Source organism: Cydia fagiglandana, chromosome Z (assembly GCF_963556715.1).
Source record: "Cydia fagiglandana chromosome Z, ilCydFagi1.1, whole genome shotgun sequence".
In the NCBI taxonomy this organism is placed as follows: Eukaryota; Metazoa; Arthropoda; class Insecta; order Lepidoptera; family Tortricidae; genus Cydia; species Cydia fagiglandana.
The window spans coordinates 27,928,604-27,949,484 of record NC_085959.1 but is presented as its reverse complement, the minus strand read 5'-3'; the positions used below and the strand labels follow the sequence as shown (position 1 = coordinate 27,949,484).

At 39.0% G+C, this 20,881-nt stretch overlaps 3 protein-coding genes across 4 annotated transcripts in view; all 3 read right to left on the bottom strand.

Annotated features, from left to right (window-relative positions):
- LOC134679426 (choline-phosphate cytidylyltransferase A-like) overlaps positions 1-6,069 on the bottom strand; it is a 49,939-nt gene extending 43,870 nt beyond the window's left edge. The window contains exon 1 of the mRNA XM_063538331.1: positions 5,978-6,069. The gene's annotated coding sequence lies outside the window, so the exon portion shown is untranslated. The remainder of the gene's footprint in view (positions 1-5,977) is intronic.
- LOC134679424 (choline-phosphate cytidylyltransferase B-like) overlaps positions 1-6,081 on the bottom strand; it is a 28,202-nt gene extending 22,121 nt beyond the window's left edge. For both annotated transcript variants that reach the window (XM_063538326.1, XM_063538325.1), the window contains exons 1-2: positions 5,978-6,081; positions 5,068-5,270 (exon numbers count right to left, since the gene is read on the bottom strand). In XM_063538326.1, the coding sequence (XP_063394396.1) occupies positions 5,068-5,235 (168 nt within the window). In that variant the 5' untranslated portion in view covers positions 5,236-5,270; positions 5,978-6,081. The remainder of the gene's footprint in view (positions 1-5,067; positions 5,271-5,977) is intronic.
- A 3,450-nt stretch (positions 6,082-9,531) lies between these two features.
- Positions 9,532-19,512, bottom strand: LOC134678361 (importin-5). The gene is made up of 18 exons (XM_063536911.1): positions 19,359-19,512; positions 17,654-17,887; positions 17,273-17,415; positions 16,888-17,089; positions 16,648-16,773; positions 16,177-16,388; positions 15,714-15,945; positions 15,488-15,631; positions 15,278-15,397; positions 14,614-14,809; positions 14,220-14,372; positions 13,965-14,138; positions 13,381-13,685; positions 13,164-13,304; positions 12,628-12,847; positions 12,231-12,531; positions 11,845-12,058; positions 9,532-11,112 (listed from the first exon to the last, which is right to left on the bottom strand). The coding sequence occupies exons 1-18, from the start codon at positions 19,437-19,439 to the stop codon at positions 11,023-11,025; spliced, it is 3,288 nt and encodes a 1,095-aa protein (XP_063392981.1). The 5' UTR covers positions 19,440-19,512; the 3' UTR covers positions 9,532-11,022.
- Positions 19,513-20,881: the final 1,369 nt, after the last annotated feature.

The window sequence follows — 20,881 nt, the reverse complement described above, 5'->3', positions numbered from 1 at the left end:
CGCCGACGTGGAGGCTCGCTAGACACGCGACGCGCCACGAGTCGCTCCGAAGGGGACTCGAGCGGCCGGACGTGAACATCGTCGCGATTCTACTCCCGCTTCCCTCGCACTCGTTATCCAAGCGATATCGGCCACATGCTACCTACTTTACATATAATCCAGTCGGCTCCAAAAATGAATAAGGATACATCATGCACATCTATAAGGCCCACTTGCACCATTCCACTGACCTGGGATTAAACGGTTAAACCTGGAGTTACCATGGTTTATACCAGTAGGTACAATTTGACACTGTGTTAACGGATTAATCGCTAAACCCCGGCACAGCATAGTAATAGTACCGGACAGAAAAGAGACTTCCTACAAATCCGAAATTTGATACCGATTCAGGCACGAATCATACTGTCCCTTTCTTATGTATGGTACTATCCCTTTCGGCTATTTAGGGTTATTAAAATTCAGGTCATCTTATCTGTGGTCATACACGCAAAGGGACGTCAAGTTGTGCAAACCCTAATAATTGCTCGGAGCAATGCTGATCCGAACGGAGCCGAGAATGCCCGAAGGGAGGAGTTTCGCACCCCTGATCCCGGTTTAGTGGGATGGTGCAAGTGCAAGTGGGCCTAAGAGGTACCAAACCAATTCATCTTCGCTCTTATTATAGTGAGGACTAATAACATCTGCTGACTATCATACAACCATATTACGGTTGCAAAGTTGAACATATTAAGTATTGCATAACTTATCGCTATAACTAATTTAATAAATCAGCAATAGCCACTATTTCACCGAGTAGGTATAATCTTATCAACTAGTAATTCAGTGAAACTAGCTAAAATAATTAAGGGGAGGGGAGGGTTGATGAAAAATAACTTCGGTCTACAACGTACATAATTATCCCAATTGAAAAAAGTCTTCCATAAATTATGCCAAGTTTTCCATACATTTTATTCCAGAAGCAACGTACTATAGGTGCTCACAATCGCTATTAAAGACACCCGCAACCGTAACGAATACATTATGTATTTTCAACACGGTACAGTGCTACATGAAATTGTAGACATGAAATAAAATGGAACTAAAAGCGAACGAAACAGTGGTTGGCCACTCCAGTTGACTTGTCACAACAATTGCATTGTCCGATAAACTTTGTAAACATGATTTTAATAGAAATGAAAGGCACTCATTTTACATGCAGTAGTTTTGATGACATGGAGCTGATCTGATGATGCAGACGATGTGGGCATGTGAACTTTGTGATAAAACAACGCAAACTAATTGTGTCTGAGGTTGTTAGAATTGTCTGAATGAGTATTAGTCTGTGTAATGAAAAGTACAGTCGTGCCAATAATTAAATTATTGCCAACATCTGTTATTAATGTAAATATGCTTGATTTTCTGATGAAAATACATAATCATTACTTAAGCCTTTAATATTTGAGGAGTTCCCGTGATTCCTCATGGACCTCATAATTGTGATTCGAGTTTTAGTTGGTTTAAAAACCGAACTTGCTTAAGCATCATACCGAACAAGGCTAACCGCCAAACGTGAACTGAACTACTGTATATGCATCGTTGAAGACTTCCGATCTGATCATCATCAGCAATTTCATTTCATCAAATGTACCATTTTAATGACATTATAAAGCATAGTTCAAATATTTATCGATAGCTTACTGCTTTAAGCCCTATGAAATCCATACTATCCTCTGAATCCTGATAGATAAAGATCATGAATCGTGAATAATCATTTTAATCTTACTAATCAGACAAAAAGTTGTCGCGAAACAAACCATCTAAAAAAACTAATTGGCTCCAAACATTCACGGCTCTTATACCTATACACCTTGAAACAAGCTGTATTAGGTATAAGACCTTCGCTTCGGTTGCTTTGATGACCAGCGATAGTAGCTTGTAGTAGGTTTTCTTAATCCTGCAATGCTACGTCTGGTCTGGCGGCTTTTTTCCTTTATCGTCGTTACTATACATTTGAGTGTGCTGCGATAGTAGGCCAGCCCAGCCCGCCTGGTCTAAGCGACACCTATTCCGGCAAAAGGGAGGCAACGACCGGCCCGCTGAGCCGCTGACCGACATTTCGTCGACGATCTGAGCGCGGCGCCGCCTCGCCGAGCCGAGCCAACTGGCACAAGCCTGCCCGTGGCGATCTCCTAATGTCGATGCACTACACCACGGTCACCACGCACACGCACTATGCAGCCCCTGAATACACGATGGCTTTACATGACTCAATTAATCTAATCACTCGCTCCTATGCGTTTTTATAATTATATTTTGAACTGATAGAAATATTTGACCCAGCGAGCTCGAAGCGTCCCCGTTTTAGCTTGGGCAAAAATGCTTTCGTATGTCAGTCCACGTTCAGCTGTTCTCCTGTTCAGGAGCCCGATTTTTGAATTTCGACCGCCCGATTTCGTGTATTTAGTTCAATACTATTTCCACTACTATGCATTTAAATTCTACAAAAAGAATAGAAAACGAGTGGTCAATTCAATACCCTGCAATTAGCCTACCCAATAGCTCGTATGTCAAAAATAAAATTTCACCGTTTTCCAATAATTTTCGAGTGACGAATTCGAGCGCTCGACAATTTAAAATATCGCAATTCTCAAACGATTCTCGTGAAATGTTTTGAGGTTCGATCGTTATATGGTTTATAAATAATATATTTAAGTGTTAATGAATGTATATATCGTCAGGGGACAGCCAAAACTCACTGATTACTATAAAATAATTTACCAAAAATCTACCTAATTCAGGTGTTAATATGGTTCACTATGGCTATTAACTTGTGGTAGTAATTAGTGAGACTTGGTTGATATGTAGTTGTTGCAGGTATATTGTAATTATGCATGACAATCATCCTCGTTCTTGCCGAGACCCAAACAGACTACCTGATGCCCCTTCTCGATTGACAAAATACAATAAAAGTTGTCTAGTTATATTAGTTAGTTATTTTTACAATGGCAAATGCCATGAAAAAAATCACACGGAAACTATACTATACATATTTGCAAGGGCGGACTTCAACCAAAACCACCCACAACCTAAATAGGTTAAAGTAGTTTTGATAGAAAAATATCACGATAAGTTTTTGGCAAAAATTTCATTTTTGTTACAAGCTTTTATCGCTGACTGTACTTTTCTTTCCACAGGCAACTAATACTCATCGAGACAATTCTAAAAACCCCAAACACAATTAGACTTCGTTGTTTTATCTTAGAGTTCTTATGGCCACCTCCGGTCTCCATCATCAGATCAGCTCGATGGTGCCATAATATTGCATTGTCATGCGATTGATACATGCATGCAAAATTTCAGTTCAATCGGAAACCGGGAAGTGGATCAAATTTAACTTGCAAGATTTGATTACAAACAACGGTCAGGTGAAAGTAAATAAAAGCTTGTAAAAATATGTCTATTTTTTTAATACCACGTCGGTGGCAAAAACGCATACGGCCCGCCTGACTATAAGCAGGAGGTAGTAGTATGGACGCTTGAAACTCCAGGGGTGTTACATATGCTCCAAGGCGTAATTAGAGTAACAAAGAAAGATCCCCGCAATTTGTTATAGTTATAGCCCTGATAGCGAGTGCGGATGTAATTGGCCCTTAATAAGTTATTTTGGGTTGCCTTATATTACAAGTATAAAATTGAGGCTCAAACGAGACACGGTTATTGCGTTCGTCATAACTGTTCAAGCACTAATCAAATTCACACGTCAATATTAAACAAAAATAGAACTAGTGTACCCACTGGTGGAGTAACATGTTTATGCAGAGGCATGGCCAGTGATCACGCCACATAGTTGGCCGCGAGCCCAACTATTGATTCATTTGGCTTTCGTTTTCATAATAAGCCGGAAAAATAGTATCGTATCGGTCAACGTAATTATAATTTCGTGTCAATTGTTGACCGGTAGCTGTTTATAATGCGCCACAATCGCATCATGTAAACATTATAATCGACGGCCTAAGTCGCAAACCTCGTAACTCATCCGGGGGAGTTACGAGATTTGCGACTATAAGTTTTGTTGTCCAAGGTAGCAATTACTAATTTCCTTGAAATGGAGTTACGAGGTTTGCGACTTAGGCCGATAACTACCTATTAATTTGCTTGCTACACATGGTTGGCATACAGTACAGTCTTTACCATAAGGGTACACGGGGCCCGTGCCCATGGCCCCCATCCTCAGGGGGCCCCGAAGGACAGACAGTAACAGTATATTTGATTACCCATAATAATTCTAATTCGCTTTCTGTACTTTCCAAAACGGCCCCATATTCTTATGAGCCCATGGGTCCCAGCATAGTTTAAGATGGCCCTGTTGGAATATCCGAGGCCCCTAATGTACGAGTACCTTACTTAAGGCTTGTATTGTACCGAACAAAAATTGGTACAGTCACCTGCAATAATACACGCTCTTATGGCTCTACAAATAAAATCCGTTCAGATATATTTGGGGCCTGTGTTGTGTAACATATTATTACAGGTGACAGGTTAATAAACTCATGCTATGTCTCACAAGGAAATATGAGATTAATTTGAGAAATTTAACTAAATTAAGAAGTTGATCAACTATGCTTTATTCCGTCGTATGCTTAGACACGGATACGAGCGTATTAAAACAACACTAAGGTTGGTAACAATGTTTTTTTTGATTCAGGGAATACTGTTAAAGTAATCAGTCCAAAAGTCAAAAATATTATGTGCCTCAAATATTACCCTATTCAATACTCTTTAAATAATATGTATTATAATCATAAGTTTATACCTGATATCTGGGAAACACAGTTTTACGAGAACACATCGAGTTTGGGCTCATTTGAAAGGTCTCAAGAAGTACCCGATAGAAATGCAAATGAGAAGAAGTACAGCAATAAGTGTGTCACAAAAAAATATTTTTGACAATTACTTGTTTCATCTTTTGCATAAGTACTGTTTAATTAATGAAAGTCCTCTCCAAAGCTTTGCATGACTGTCTATTTTAAACTACACAATATGGAACATTTTGTTAACAAGTTATTTATTGATGATTGTCTCACTGACCTGTGAAAGCTCGAGGGTCTGACTGGAGCTGCAGAAGCTGGTGTCGCTGCCATTCTGCGCCTGCAGCTCACTGCCATGCCCCTCGCCTGCGCCCGCACTGCGTGTGCTTATGGCTTCCGCCATTTTCAACTTTGGATTGTCTTCTCCTCGCACCCTCTTTCTCGACATTATACTATGAAGTATTGGAAGATATTGTTTGCCACCTGGATTGAAATTGTATATGCAGTTATACATAATAGTCATGAGGAACCTGAACTAAACTGAATAAGGCCTAGTTTCCCGCTGCATTGGAGGGTCAAATATTATTATAACCGTCCCTGATCTTTCCAACAACTGTATGTATTGTGAATTAGTGCAAACTTTACTTTACCATCATATTAGTGTTCTACAAGAAATCAAATTTTAATTATTCTTGTTCATTAATTTCATTATATGGTGACTAACGCCAACATAAGCTGACACAATATTATTTTTAGTATAGCAGTCTATGAAACTTAAGTTACTATTCCAAAACTGACCCATGATTGATTAATGTGCAAATAACCACCACAGACTTTACACAAGGACGACGAACGACTCGGTAATTTAAGTTTGCTTATGTTATCAGAGTGTATTAATTGAAAATATGAAAACGAGGCTTGAGCAACTACCGATGTAGCTTACCGAAAAAGAACCAATTAAATAATACTAAGGCTGCAGGTATATACTATAGTTACACACTTTACAGCAACTCATTATTTCAGAAGGATATGCACTTTCTAATACGTAATGGTTCTAAATAATACTGAGATTGAAATGAATTTAATTCATATCAATAAAGGAAACGAATTAACATATATAATAATAATTATCACAGTAGAAATAAAAGATGCTGTATAATAAAAAAATCACCATAAAAAATTTCACGCACCATAGTCAAAATTTTGCTGAAGTAATATAAAACAATTTGAATTTTTAAGATGAGAATTACAAAATCACAATCATAAAAATGTTGCAATACTTCCAATAAGGTATATGGGTAGTGAAACGTCAACCAAATGATAACTTCAGGCCAGTCCAGTCCAGGGTCTACCGCGAACCACGTTCGACGTGTTGTCTCTCTGTCACACTTAAGTACGAATTTACAAGTGCGACCGAGAGGCAACACGTGGAACGTGGTTCGCGGTAGGCCCTCAGACGGGATGATTAAATCGGCTGATTTGATCAGAGAATATAAAAATTAGCGTCAATCTCCTATTTAATTTACCATTTTTACTTTTATGGTGATTCTTGAGCCCACTAAATTAAAAAAATGGTCCAAACGAATACACTACTGGTGTCACGATTGCGTCCGCACCTCCATATATCAGAAAATCGAAGTTTGCGAACTTCGATTTTCGCGGTTATAGCCCAGATCGGCGAAAAATTGTGCAGTCAGGATTTGCTATTAAGAGATATCGCTTTCTCGCTCTCACACCATTGCCGCGAATGGTGTGGGTACGGCGTACCAAAGTCGCGGTGCGGTAGTCTGTTATGGCTATTAGTGTGTGTGTGCATGTATAGCAAAGAATATAATACTCACTAGGAGTGATGTATAGGCCCCGTCACGGAAGAAAGAGTGACCGCGCCGCGCTGACTTTTTTGTATGGAGTGTAGAAGTAACTTTTGTTTTGTGGGCCCCTAGTGAGTATGATATTCTTTGGCCCCGTGCATGAAAAGGGGCAGTCAGATTTTTGACGCGAGGCGTTAATGTATCGTTTATGCTTCCGATGTAGCCCACAAGATGGCTTACTATACTATACATACAGGGTGTTACTGACCATGGGGCTTTAAATCGGGCTCGATTCTACTCGCTAAACTGAGCTACTTTTATTATACAGGGTGTTACTGACCATGGGGCTTTAAATCGGGCTCGATTCTACTCGCTAAACTGAGCTACTTTTATTATGGCACCAACCCCGAAATCCCAAAAAAATTTAATTACTTTTTGATACATTTTGCCCATTTTGGCTGATCAGATGTCAACGTTTTCTATGGAAAAGCCATAAATTTCTCCCCGATTTTATGGTTGGTCCCATAGGAAAAGTAGCTCAGTTTAGCGAGTAAAATCAAGCCCTGGAATTAAAGTCCGATGGTCAGACACATACTATATATATTATTATACTCTGAAGATGGCAGAACTTACTATTATGCACAAGGAAAACGTACCGACGAGAACGATAGATTAGCATACCTATATATATATATACTTACTTTACTCTTGAGACCATGCCGATTTTAACGATACCACTAGTCGGTAGAAAACTTGTTTTGTGAGGCCCCGTCACGGAAGAAAGAATGAGCGCGCCGCGCTCTGACTTCTCTGTTTTGTGAGCCCCGTGCCCCGTGCATGAAAAGGGGAAGTAGCCACGTCAAATTAAGCCGAATTTGGGCAAGCTGCGGAAATAATTCGTGTAGTTTTGAAAATTGGTACAGGCATACCTTGTGGTGTCTAGATAAACATACTAAAAGTCCTCGAGGGTAGGGGGTGTGCTGGGGGTGTAAAGGGGGGGTTGAAGGTACCTTTTTTCATATTTTTGCTCATATCTCGAAAATGTGTACGAATTGCATTATAATTACTTCGGACAAAAGTTTTAACATAAAATTTACTACAAATTTGGTTATGTTTATTTTTACTCTGCGATCAATACTTTAGGAGCTACAGGCTGTTAAAGTTAAATAAGAGATAAAAAATAGACGGTTTAAAAAACGTCGTATTTTCATAATTGTTCATCATAAATAAAAATTTTAATTGAGAATAAGCAAGCTAAATGACCTGCTGATAAAATATAAAAAAACCGGCCAAGACCATGTCGGGTCATGCTCAGTGTAGGGTTCCGTAGTTACCCGTCCGTCAAAATAGACTATTTGCAAAAACTCAAAAACTGCTTAATCGATTAGGTTCGCTATATTTTTCTCTGAAAGTCTTTACTAAGCTTTACTTTCACGATTTTTTTCATATTTTTTGGACCCATGGTTCAAATGTTAGGGGAACTAAAGTGGAAAACACAACTTTTTTTCTTTCAGATCGATTATTCCCGAAAATATTAAGCAGATCAAAAAATGGTTCTCGAAGACCCGTATTCATTTTAAAAGACCTATCCAACGACACCCCACACTATAGGGTGGAAGCGAAAAAAAATTTCATCCCTTTTTTAATGTACGGCAGCCACCCTAAAAAAATATTTTTTCTAATTTATATTTTACAACTTTGTCAGCGTAACTGATTTATATATTCGTGTCAAATTTAAACATGAAAACTAAAAAAAAAATTTTTTTTATGGTGGTTGCCCTACATTAAAGTGGGGATGAAATTTTTTTTCGCTTCCACCCTATAGTGTGGGGTGTCGTTGGATAGGTCTTTTAAAACGAATAAGGGTCTTCAAGAACCATTTTTTGATCAACTTAATATTTTCTGAAATAATCGATCTGAAAGAAAAAAAGTTGTGATTTACCCCTTAGTTCCCCTAACTTTTGAACCATGGGTCCAAAAAATATGAAAAAAATCGTGAAAACATAACTTAGTAAATACTTTCAAGTAAAAATATAGCGAACCTAATCGGTACAGCTGTTTTTGAGTTATGGCAAATAGTCTATTTTGACAGACGGGTAACTACGGAACCCTACACTGAGCATGGCCCGACATGAATATGGCTTATTTTTTTATATTTTATCAGCAGGTTGCTTAGCTTGCTTACTCTAAGCTAATTTTTTTATTTGTGATGAACAATTACAAAAAAACTACGTTTTCTTAAACCGTCTATTTTTTATTACTTATTTAACTTTAACAGCCTGTAGCCCCTAAAGTATTGATCGTAGAGTAAAAATAAACATAACCAAATTTGTAGTAAATTTTATGATAAAACTTTTGTCTTAAGTAATTATAATGCTATTCGTACAGATATTCGAGATATGAGCAAAAATATGAAAAAAAGTACCTTCAACCCCCCTCTACACCCCCAGCACACCCCCTACCCTCGAGGACTTTTAGTATGTTTATCTGGACACCACAAGGTATACCTGTACCAATTTTCAAAACTACACGAATTATTTCCGCAGATTTTTCTAATTTGCTTAGGCTAAAGCAGCAGTCAGATTTTTGGCGCGAGGCGGTTATGCTTCCGATGTAGCTGGCTTACTATACATATATTATTATATTTATTATACTCTAAATATGGCAGAACTTACTTTCTATGCACAAGGAAACGTACCGACGAGAACGATAGATTAGCATACCTATATACTTACTTTACTCTTTGCAGTAGACCACGCTGATTTTAACGATACCACTGGTCGGTAGAGAACTGTTCAGCCCTACGAAAGTTGCTACTCTTCAACTTGGCCTCTCCACTATATTCCCCACGTGTAGTAGTACTAGTGGTGTTATCAAGTATGAAACTCACCGCTTTACAGTAGGTTATCAATGAAAAAAATTAAACAATCGTAAAATGTCAATTACTTTTAATTTTAGTCAAACAAATGCGTAATAATATATGCAGGCTTACTGCTTAACCGAGACGTTACGTGCAATAGCGACGCGGGCCGGGAAGACACTACTCAAAAGTTTATGGACACGCATGTCACTACTATTATTATTCTAGATCTTGAGAATGTAATGAAGTCGGTATCACGACTAGTTAAATAAAATAAATGAATGGTTGTTATTATTACATAGGTACTTCTCGGCCCATACATATGTGACACGTATCAGCTAACCGGCGCACCTGAAACATGCACAGTAGAAAACCGATAGCTAGGAGAATGTAAACTTTAAATACAGTTATGTAATTAGCTAACGGATTTCTTAGATTGCTTTATGCTGAGATAATACAAAAAAATGTATTTCTTTACAATAATAGATCTCAATAACAAACATAGGTATCATAATTGCAAAAATTATCACAGCCCTTATACTACCTAATACAAAAATATAATTTAGCGGTTGATGTACGGTTTTATTCATCAATCAATGGTATTTATCTCAGCACGAGAAGCTACCGATGTTCTACTGTACTTATTGGTTACAATAATTGTTTATAAACAAGACGTTGATGTCAAAGTTATTACACAACAAAGAATCCATCGCCAGAAACCGCTACCTTATGGTAGCCAAATGTTAGCATAGGTATTTATGAAAATAAGAGCCTTTTCTGCATCAAAAAATGTCCTTATAAAATACATTACATACGAAAAATATAAAAAGCAAGTATCTTAACAAAAGTCTACGTCGAATGTATTTTCAGATGTGTTAGATAATTAATAATGGCTGCAAGTCGAAATTAAACGTTTATATAAAAGTATATCACAGTAATTTATTTGTCAGCCCAATTTTTTTTTAAATGAGAGATCGAAGAAAATCTTCCAGGTGGTAAATAGGTATAAACGTTTGCGTTCCTATAATATTCTAGATAGGTTTTATCGTTTTATAGTTAACATATTTACTAAAACAATATTTGCAATAGATTAATGCAAGGAACTATGATATGATACGTTTAAATGATGAAGGATAAAGGCAGACATAAAGGCAGCGTTACAGGCTACGGAAAATGACGATAAGGCGGAGTGCTCTACAAAAAATAAACGAGTAGTGGGCGGTAGAGGATCGCGGTGATGAGTCATAGGTACATACCTAGACGTCTGGCACGAATAAGGGCTTTATACGTTGGTTTTCGATTTATACCTTGTCAAATGTAAAAAATACATATTTGATGAAAAGTATCGCGAAGCCAGATTAAGTCCTAGGGTGGTCTAAGGTTACATTATTTTTGTAATTCCACCCAGACCAGAGGGAAATTCCATCCGGCTTTGACTCGGACCAAACCCAGAGCAGGCGGAGCCGCGAGCACAGCTAGTCTACCTTAAAACGTCAAGGTACTTATGAAAGCCCATATCCATGCCATAACAAATCTAGGTGTAGAACAATGAAACGGAGGGGTACTAGGCGACGTGCGACAGTGCCATCTGCAACGCCTCCTTGTGCTCATTGCTCAGCTGCACCAGGCACGAGTTGAACAGTTCAGCATTGCTCTGTAAACAAATCATTCACATTAGGTACTGGACATTTAAGTTGCAGTGCCTTTACAGGGTTTATAGCTGATCAGAATTATTAATATTATTATGTACCTACGAAGGCAATAAATGACTGAATATTTAAACATTGTATTATCACTGGCCCAATATTATAGGGTTTTAGGTTTCACTTTTATCGAAATGAAATTTGAACATTGCCATAGCGACATTAAGTAGATTTTTAACTATCTTGAAAATGTAACATAGAGCTTTGTGATATTGAGCCAGCTTTATCCGTAAACATATTTTGATTAATTTATACATTTTCAATTTTATTTTAAGTTTTAATCATGTGTCGATAGATGGCAGTAAATGTACCGTGACTACAAAATTTACTTTGGCAAGAGCCCTCTATATTATCTATTCTTTTTTTGGTATTATATTCTTTGCTTTTACCATTCTCCTAACCCATTTTTAAAAGCTTGTAAAAAATGTCGTTGTCTCCAAAATTTCACTTACCGGGGGGTTAGCACGTTGCAGAGTGTACTATTTTTGCAATAACTCAAAAACGACTTATCATTCAAGTTTCTAGCTTTTGTAGTTTTGGCTTGGCGTTGAAGATCAGTCAGTCAGGACACTCAGGAAACACGCATTTATATGTATATCTCAAAAATCTCAAAATAAAGTCTTTGTATTCTAGTATTACTTTGGTTAACAATAAAAAAATAATAAGACGTTAATTTTGCTGACCTGAATTTGCCTGAGTAGGGCAACCATTTGCGCATAAACGGGGTTGTCATCGGGCACGGCGTCCCGTAAGAAGGCCTCGGCTAGCAGGGCGATGACCCGCTGCGGCGCGTCGGGCGCCTCCAGCGCCGGGTGCCCGCTCGCGGCCAGCTCGCACAGCAGCGAGTACACGTGCGGCGCTTCCTCCGTGTCCTCTACTACTGGCAGCCATGTTAACCTACAAATTAAAGTTTTCTTTGTTTCGATTGATGTGCTCTCTTGTTATTTGATTACTTACACATATTTTACATGCACATTTTAATTTAATGAAGTCTAAAATCGAGTATTCTAATATTTATAAAGATAAAATAAAAAGTGATAGTAATTAAAAAAAATCCGTTTAAACTTACCAATGCCTGATAATTTCATCCCTGTTAATTTTAGAATGATTGTATTTGATTATTTTGGTGACCGCAGATATAGCATTTTCGGTTGCGTTAACTTTTTCAACAGAGCGAGCGTCGGGCTCGGCAACAATAGCTGCGAGTTGCGGTACTGCTCGAGCACACGCGTCTGCGAACTGTGGGCCACCAAACTGCGCCAGCACCCCGCAACCGTACGCCGCCGCTTGCCGTACCTCCGCCTCCGCAGAGCAGAGACCATTAAGCATTGGCTCGAGGAAAATGTCTTGGTACTTCACACATGCTGGACCTGAGACAGGGGCAATATCAAACATAAACAGAATTATTCGTTAAAGGATTATCACATAATAGGTGTTATCAGTATCACATGTTGGAGAAAGCATACCTCCAAACTCGATGACGTCATCGAATATACAAATAGCCCATTGGCGGTCGGAGTAGGGGCGGCCGGGCGCCATGAGCCCCACCAGGTGCGGCAGGAGTGTGTCTAGGTGCGGGAAGAAGCTCTCGCGGTACGCGGAGAGCAACGCGTGCAGGACGTCGGCCACGCGTGACAACCCGTATACATCCTCGTTGTCCTCGTCGGCTAGTTGCTCTTCTACCACCTGCCATGTTGAACATCATGTAATTGCCATCTTCACTTACTATTACACTAATTAACCTTTCGTATTCCTCTGTCAAAACTTGAAGTATTTAATTATTCCTTGCGATTGATACGGACACAACAAGCAAGTGGCGAGGCGTACGAAAACAAAAATGCAAGTAGAGTAATACAAATGTACTTAACTCAAAAGAAACTGTATTTTTAATTTTTGCACGAATAAAAAAACGGGCCAAGTGCGTATCGGGCTACGCATAATATAGAGTTCAATACCTTTTTACAGTATAAAATGGCTCAGAAACAAAAAGTGTGATGAATACCTCGTCATAATCTTCGTCCGCACGCTTTTGTCTACGTTCTGTGGCGCGCTCAAAATGCTCGGTTAGTAATTTATTAAGGATGCGAAGTACTTCTGCCATTGTATCTTCACCAAGACAACCAGTACCCAACAGTTCTATGCACTGTAACAAATATGTAATGATTTAACTATTTTCCCATCTCCAAGTTTTTTTCTTCAAATTATTTTGAGAAACCAACCTTGGCCAAACTGTTAAGAAGTTCGACTTGTACTTCTTGTTCTGGTTCAGAATCAATAGCCTTAAGCAGTTCTGGCAGAATATAAGCCCACATGCCCTCTATATACTGATGTCCCCTGATGCGCGCGCACTCCAGCAAGTAGGGCAAAGATTCGGCGGCCGCCGTGCGCACTCCGTCATGGAAGTAGAACTTCAACATCGGCACCATTAGTTTGACAACGTCCTCGGCGTACTCGGCAAACGCTTCCTTCAGCTCGCGAGCGTAACACACGAGCATGTCGCACGCGGAGGCTTTATCTTCAAGCCCTGGGACCATTTAATAACTAATTATAATTATGCATACAAAAATACATGTAATTAAAAAAAAGCAGAGCAGTACAAGGTAACGTAATAAAATGTAATGCATATATGATTTTTATTAATGTTCAAATGTATAGAGGGCTACTATCTGACGTCCATCCTATGAAGGTTGGTGTTAGCGAAATCCTCTAATTGATATTGCATATCTTGGCAGTGACACACCTCGAAACTAAAGTGTGCACGTAACAATATGCCCGGCTTAAGAAGAACACGGGTGTCGTGTACCTGCAGTTTTGATGCCAAAGTTCTGTTGCTCCCCAAGGGAGATGAAGTGCCAGTCGAGGTTGCCCTCGATGGTCTCGAGGTCGTCGTTGTCCAGCAGCGCCACCTCCGGCTTCATGGCCGCCGTGCGCATCACTGGCTCCATCACCATGGGCAGATACTGGGCGAAGTTCTTGCCTACAATTAACAACATTATTGTTTACTTCAGTTTTTTAGTTAGAAAGATGGTGTAATAATAAAGTGAAAAGTTTTATATACCCATAATTCTGCAAATGCGAGACCAAGCTGAAATAAGGAATGAGGTCTGTGGATCATCAGCAGGCAGCTGCTCGCCTTCAGTGTGGGTCTTCAGAAGGAGATCCATTACATCAGAAGCATCCGCTAAGAACTTTTCTTCACCTACAGCCAAACCTGTGATGCCAGAATGTTATAGTCAATATGGGTACATCTAGATATCAAAAGGCGCATGAGGCAGCAATGCTAATCAAGTGACAACCAAAACTACCAGTAAGGTTCACCATGGCTCGGATGTGATAGTGAGCGCGAGATTCGTGACACGTGAGAGCCATTGCCACACTGACATGTTCAAATTAACAAAAATTACATAGGTAATTATTTAACTATAAAACAATGAATATCATTGACTTCTTACCAATAAGACTAACACATTCAATGGTTTTTCCTCGAAGCATCTTCAGCTCTGCAGTGGTCGCATTAGCGATAATATATTTAAGGCACGGCATGAAACGGTCGTAATACGGCACGAAATCTTTCTCCACTGTGTCAGCAATAGAGGCAATTGTAGTCACAATTTGTTCAAGCACGAGTTTTCTGCCGTGTTCAATCAACTGAAACATAATTTTTAGCTTTGTATTGTATTCTAATGATATCATAATGATACAGATTTTCTCAAAAAAAAAATGCGTGGAAATTCAGACTAAAGACGCGACGCGAGATATGACGCGCTGCTGAAGCTTATTTTCCTTAACCATCAATATTTTACGAAAATCCATAGCTAAAACGCCCGCGATATTATGTTACTAGCCAATAGTTATGAACAATGATTGACTTAGCTTACTTGGTACCAAAAATAATAACGTATATTAGCAATTAAAGTTTGCCTTTGTGTCTGTTCACCTAAGAATTAAGATGCATACAGAATTAAATGTTTGTAAACAGTTATAGTGAGTTATCTAAAGAGAAAACTCAGGATTTCTGTCACACTTAATCTACCAATGCTATGGAAGTGATGCACTTAAGAATATTAGTGTATCACTAACGAACACTGGCACAGCTGCAATTGTGGGCATATTTACCTCTTTAAATTTAGCAGTTAAAATTGCCTCCAACTTGTTCATCAATGGATCCAAATACAGAGTTAAAATAGGTTTTGGGCAATCTTCACTGAAGTTAACCAAAGCAGCAGCAGCATGAGCCTGTTTGGAAGGAAGAAAGATTAGTCATTGTTTTAAACACTTGCATTATTAGCACATTGTATACGTTTGCAAGTGATTTGTTAACAATACCTGTACACGCGGGTTTGCATTGTCGTCGAGCACTGGGAATAGTCCAGGAACAACTTTGTCATGGAATTTCTTCTCAAATACTGGCGCAAAGTCCGTTGACATCTGCCCCACAGCATTACAAGCAGCGTAACGTACGCGGGGATGCTGCAAACAAAAACCTAGGTCAGTTCACAAGCAGAATAGTTATTACGTCGTAAAATCACAGAATGAGCTCAAATAAGCTTACAGGATCGGCCAGGTAGTTGAGTACTGCAGACACAACTTGGTCCAGCATCTGTTCCATTTGCTTGTGGCAACCTTCGCCGGCGGAGGAGACCGCCATGAGCGCCGCGTGGCGCCGCCGCCAGTCCTCGGACTGCAGCATCACGGGCACCGCGCTCACAATTAGCCCAAGCATTATCTTTCCGCCGAGACCGCAACACATGCGATCTAGTGCCGATTCGGCTACTACGTTGTTGCTGGAATATCAAGAGCTCTGTTAATATATCAATATCTATATAACATTTGTATATACAAATATGCCGTATAAATGTTAGCAAGGGACTGACATCCTAATGAATATGAATCATAAGAATGCTAATTATCTTGTTATTTTAATTTTTGTAAGATTGTAAAGACTGCACTTTGTAATGCAGTCTATAAAGAAATCTTACATTTGTAGTTTTCACAAAGCTATAAAAGATGGTTACTTCTCATTGTCGTCGTCAGCAACTTCATCCTCCATGGCCCACTCGGGCTCGTCCTCGATCTCGCACATCATCTCCAGCACGAGCGGCGTGAGCATGCGCACCGCCATCGGCACCTGCTTGCGCACCATCGCCGGCGCCGTCTCGCACAGGGTTACCATCACTTCTAGAGCGAGCTGCCTCCATGTATCTTCTTGATCTTTGTCTCCAACCATCTGTCAAGAGGAAATATATTGTCTATCTTGATACAACTACTTACTGCCACGCTTTTATAAATAGTTCTCTTTGAACTCTCCTTTTTCTATTTACACATTTAGTATGAAGATTTACTAGACTACACAAACACTTTCTTGTATATTTTGCTGTTTCTAATCAAAAATTAACAGTATGAAATGCATCAGCATATCTAAATATGAACATTTTAACAATGCAATGCATAACTTGAATCATGAAGTTCTAGATTACAACACAAACCTTGATGGCCACTTGAGATATGTTTTCGAGTTGTGGTCGTAGAAATTTTGGTGCAGACTCTGCCAGTTCAATCAACACTTTCAATGCGGAATCATCTTCAGCTTTCTCCATTGATTGGACGACAACCTGTAATATATAAACATAATTTATTATAAAACACATATTGGTTACATTCATATAATAGTTAAGTAAAATGATATCTATTGAAAGGCAACTAAACAATTCATAGCAATTTCATACCTGCATCATTGGATCGAGTAAATCACTTAAATGTTTTTGAATTGCAGGTTCTTTGTCATGTAACAAGATAAAGGCTCCAACAGCTTTCACAGCCTGCACCCTGAGAGCTTCTGACTCAGTTGGCTGCAATGCCGTGAATAGCATCCTCTTGATGGCATCCAAATTTTGGTTTTGTAGATTTCCAAATACTCCGGGCACGGAACTGTAATGATAATATTGTTAATAAAATAATAACACACTAATATTTCCCTAACATAGTAAGCATGTGTTTGACAAAGTATTAAAGTACTAGCCAAGATCAGATGGCACTGAAAGAGACACATTTGATATAATATGGAATACAAAAAGAACATAATTATACCTAGTATTTGGTTAAGCAACTTACGTGAACATTCGAATGCCCGCCTCTTTCATGTTAGAGTCTTGTGCATTAGCACATGTGAACATAAACTGTAGGAATTCAGGCCATTGGTTTGCCCCATCATCATCAAGATGGCTTCTGGCCAATTCAGACACTACATCACATATCTGGAAAAATAATCTTAATAAGGTTCGTTCTTAAAATTAGTCCTCATTAGAATACTCTTGTTCAGTCAGTGTGATTCATAAATTGCCAAAGTATGAGTCAGCAACACTTACAAACCATTATTAGCTTGATCAATTTGGAATCTTGAATCTGAATGGTCAATTACATAGAAATCAAATCTTAATCTATATAATAAATAAGAACATAAAAACTACACATGGCAAATGTGGTGTAACTCACTTTTCGGCGTAACTGTTGGCTGAGATCCATTTGTATAGTGAGAAGGAGTTGTTCTCTGAGCAGCTTTTGCTGTTCAAATGGCAGCTTCGGGAAGAAGTCAAAGAAGTCGGCGCTGAAGAGTCGCCGCAGCAACACGGCTGCGGTTTGACGGCCTTCTTCACTGACGTCGCCATTTTGTATAGCGCCCACCAAATACACTACTTTTGTCTCAGTTGCGATATTGTTGTATGCTTCCTAGACCACAAATAGATATATTTTTTTTACTTTATTCAATGGATAAAAATAAAAATTAAATTTTAAATTGTTTTTAAGTATAATTATGAGCATATTACAATGTTGAAAACAAAATATGTAGTATGGTACACTGCTATTCAAAATCGAAATTTTGCAACTCTATGCTATGTACAGTCAGCAATTAGCAACTTTTTTTTGTTGTGCCACTGATCTTTGTATAAATTTTGTGACACCTTGTGATGAATGCAATGCATCACAAATATTGTATGTATGCAATGTGTGTAAGTGTTGTTTGCATAAATGTTAGCAAGGGACTGACATCCAAATGAATATGAATCATAAGGAAGCTAATAATCTTGTTAGTTACTTTCTGTAAGATTTTCAAGACTACACTGCAATAGCTTAGTGCAGCCTATAACAATATCTTACATGTTTACAGAGCTAAAAGAAATAAAGGACAATGACCTATACTGGCAATATGTTGTCTTTATCCCATTTCTAAAGGCAGTAAAAAATATGGAAAATAGTGTGCAAATGTTCGACGTTTGAGGCCCTTAATGGCCAATATCAGTGTTATAGTGACCTAACCTAATATCCATTTTCCATTTTGTTGAGTAGCTATTAATATTTTTTTCCAATTCAATTCTAACAAATAATTGAACATTACTTAAAATATTCACTGGGACATGTTAAAGGCAATATGGGGACTGAATGCTTTAACACTAAAACCAACATGAAAAGAATTTAATAATAATATCATTTTGTCTTTTATAGTCGTTGCTAGTATAAAGTTAGTCAAGCTCTTTAAAGATTGCCTGTATTTCACTGAGCAGATAAGCATTGGTATCCAGCATTGAGCATATCCAGGGCAATGCGGCCAACCTACTGGGCACCCTACTAAGAGATCATAACTTACATTTTTTGTTTTATTATAGTCATCAGGAATATAACACTATATAAATCAAGGGTTTCATTTACATAAGTATTTAAGTAATGCTTAAAATGTGGTGAAATACATGCAGCCCAGGTATATAAAATAATTTACAACAGTTATGTGTAAGAAGATAATTTCAAGATATTTATAGGTACAATTTGTCCAATATTTCAACGCTTTTCCTAACATTTACAGAAGTTTTTAAACACCAGCTCTTAACTGTCTTTCCTGTGGAAGTTGACGCCACGCGTATAATAAGTAACTGTTGGAACAATTGAACAGATAATCGGGTACTATGCAAGGAGAAAAAGATATTATCATCATGAACACAAAGTGCTACAGCATTTTAACTACCAGGGAATAATCAACGACAAAGTTTGGTTAGACTACGAGAACGTGCAAAAATCCTCCATGACCACGTTTTGACACGAGGCGGTGACTGCCAGTCAAGTCGAGTTAACTAGCAAATATATTGATATATAAGTAGTGTTAACTGAGAGAATACATTTATCTCTATAAATTCAAGTTGAAACATACCTCTGCTTGGGATCGAATGTCATTATCTGTAGAGAGTAATGTATTTAATAACTGGTAAAATTGCGCTTGATCTCCAGCCATGTTGCGCCTCAAAAGAAAAGGCCCGTTCTTTTTTCTTTAAAAAATATGTGGCCAATAAATAGAACGTGTTGCCAGTGCTTTAAAATAAAAAAAACCTATAATGGATTGTCTATGATAGAATTGACCGAGAAGTAATGGCTCCTCTACACTCTCGGCGTGGATCGTAAGCCCCCTCCAGACTATGCGCGTGAATCGCGGGCGAAGCCGCGAACGCGAGTGAGGAGTCGATTTTCGGAGACAGCGAAATCGACTCCACACTCGCGTTCGCGGCTTCGCTCGCGATTCACGCGCATAGTCTGGAGGGGGCTTTACATTCGCGGCTCGTGGCTCGGCTCGCGGCGCGCGTCGCGGCTCGCGGCGCGTCTCGTACTCGCCTCCAGCGCGTAAGCACGTCGAGCTGACCAAGAAAAGTTTGCAACGATTTCGTTTCGCTATCTGCGAAATCGACTCCACACTCGCGTTCGCGGCTTCGCCCGCGATTCACGCGCATAGTCTGGAGGGGGCTTCATGCGCAGATCTGCGAACTCGATATTCATATATATAAGCTTGACTTTTAAAACAACACTTGCACTGCGTGTACTATCAATAATTGCAGTTATCTTATTCTTGGTCTTCCCTCACACAGACGCGTTTTTCGCTGCGTTTGCGTGAGCGCCCTGCCTGCAAAACGCGCCTGTATGACAAAGGCTTTTTATTTAACGCGCGTTGAAAAAGCTCTCGTATAAATGGGGCCTTAAGCCTCCTCCACACTCGTGCGCGAATCGCGGCGTGAAGCCGCGAACGCGAGTGTGGCGTCGATTTTCGCAGACAGCGAAATCGACTCCACACTCGCCTTCGCGGCTTCGCCCGCGATTCACGCGCATAGTCTGGAGGGGGCTTAACGATGTGCTAATATTTGGTGAAACTAAAAAATACTCTTGCTTGGGCCAGGGGGTGAAACCGATCCTGGCATTTTCGGCTCCGTTGCCCCGAGCAATTACAAAAGCTGTAACACACTACCGCACCGCAACAAGGTCACGGTGCGCCGCACCCATAAATGAGAACGAGAAAAAGATATCTCTCTCGTTCTCACTTAAGGGTGCGGAAAAATATTTTAGATAATAAAATTATGAAAATGAAAACAGAAATTGTTATTACCACTTTATTGATCCAACCAGTATAATCAGCCGCCAATTTGAACATTTTCCTTGTAAATTAATACCAATATCATGTCTGCTATGAAGACACAGGCCGCTGCAGTACTAAGAATAATTTTAGCCAGCATCTGTGCAAATATATATATTCTATTAAGTTATTTGTGCATTCAATCAACCAAAGATATACTAATAAAATAAATATCTGGCATGAGGATTACCACATATTATTAAAGAAAATTATCTTCATCAAATAGCGGTCAAAAACCACAGATCACAGTAGCTAATCCCAAGAAAAAAATAATGCCT

Coding starts and splice junctions, on each gene's coding strand:
- LOC134678361 (XM_063536911.1), bottom strand. CDS start 19,439: ATGGCTGGAGATCAAGCGCAATTTTACCAGTTATTAAATACATTACTC. Junction 17,416..17,653: donor GCCAACAGTTACGCCGAAAA/GTGAGTTACACC, acceptor TTATTTTTCCAG/ATATGTGATGTAGTGTCTGA. Junction 12,532..12,627: donor TGACGTCATCGAGTTTGGAG/GTATGCTTTCTC, acceptor CCCCTGTCTCAG/GTCCAGCATGTGTGAAGTAC.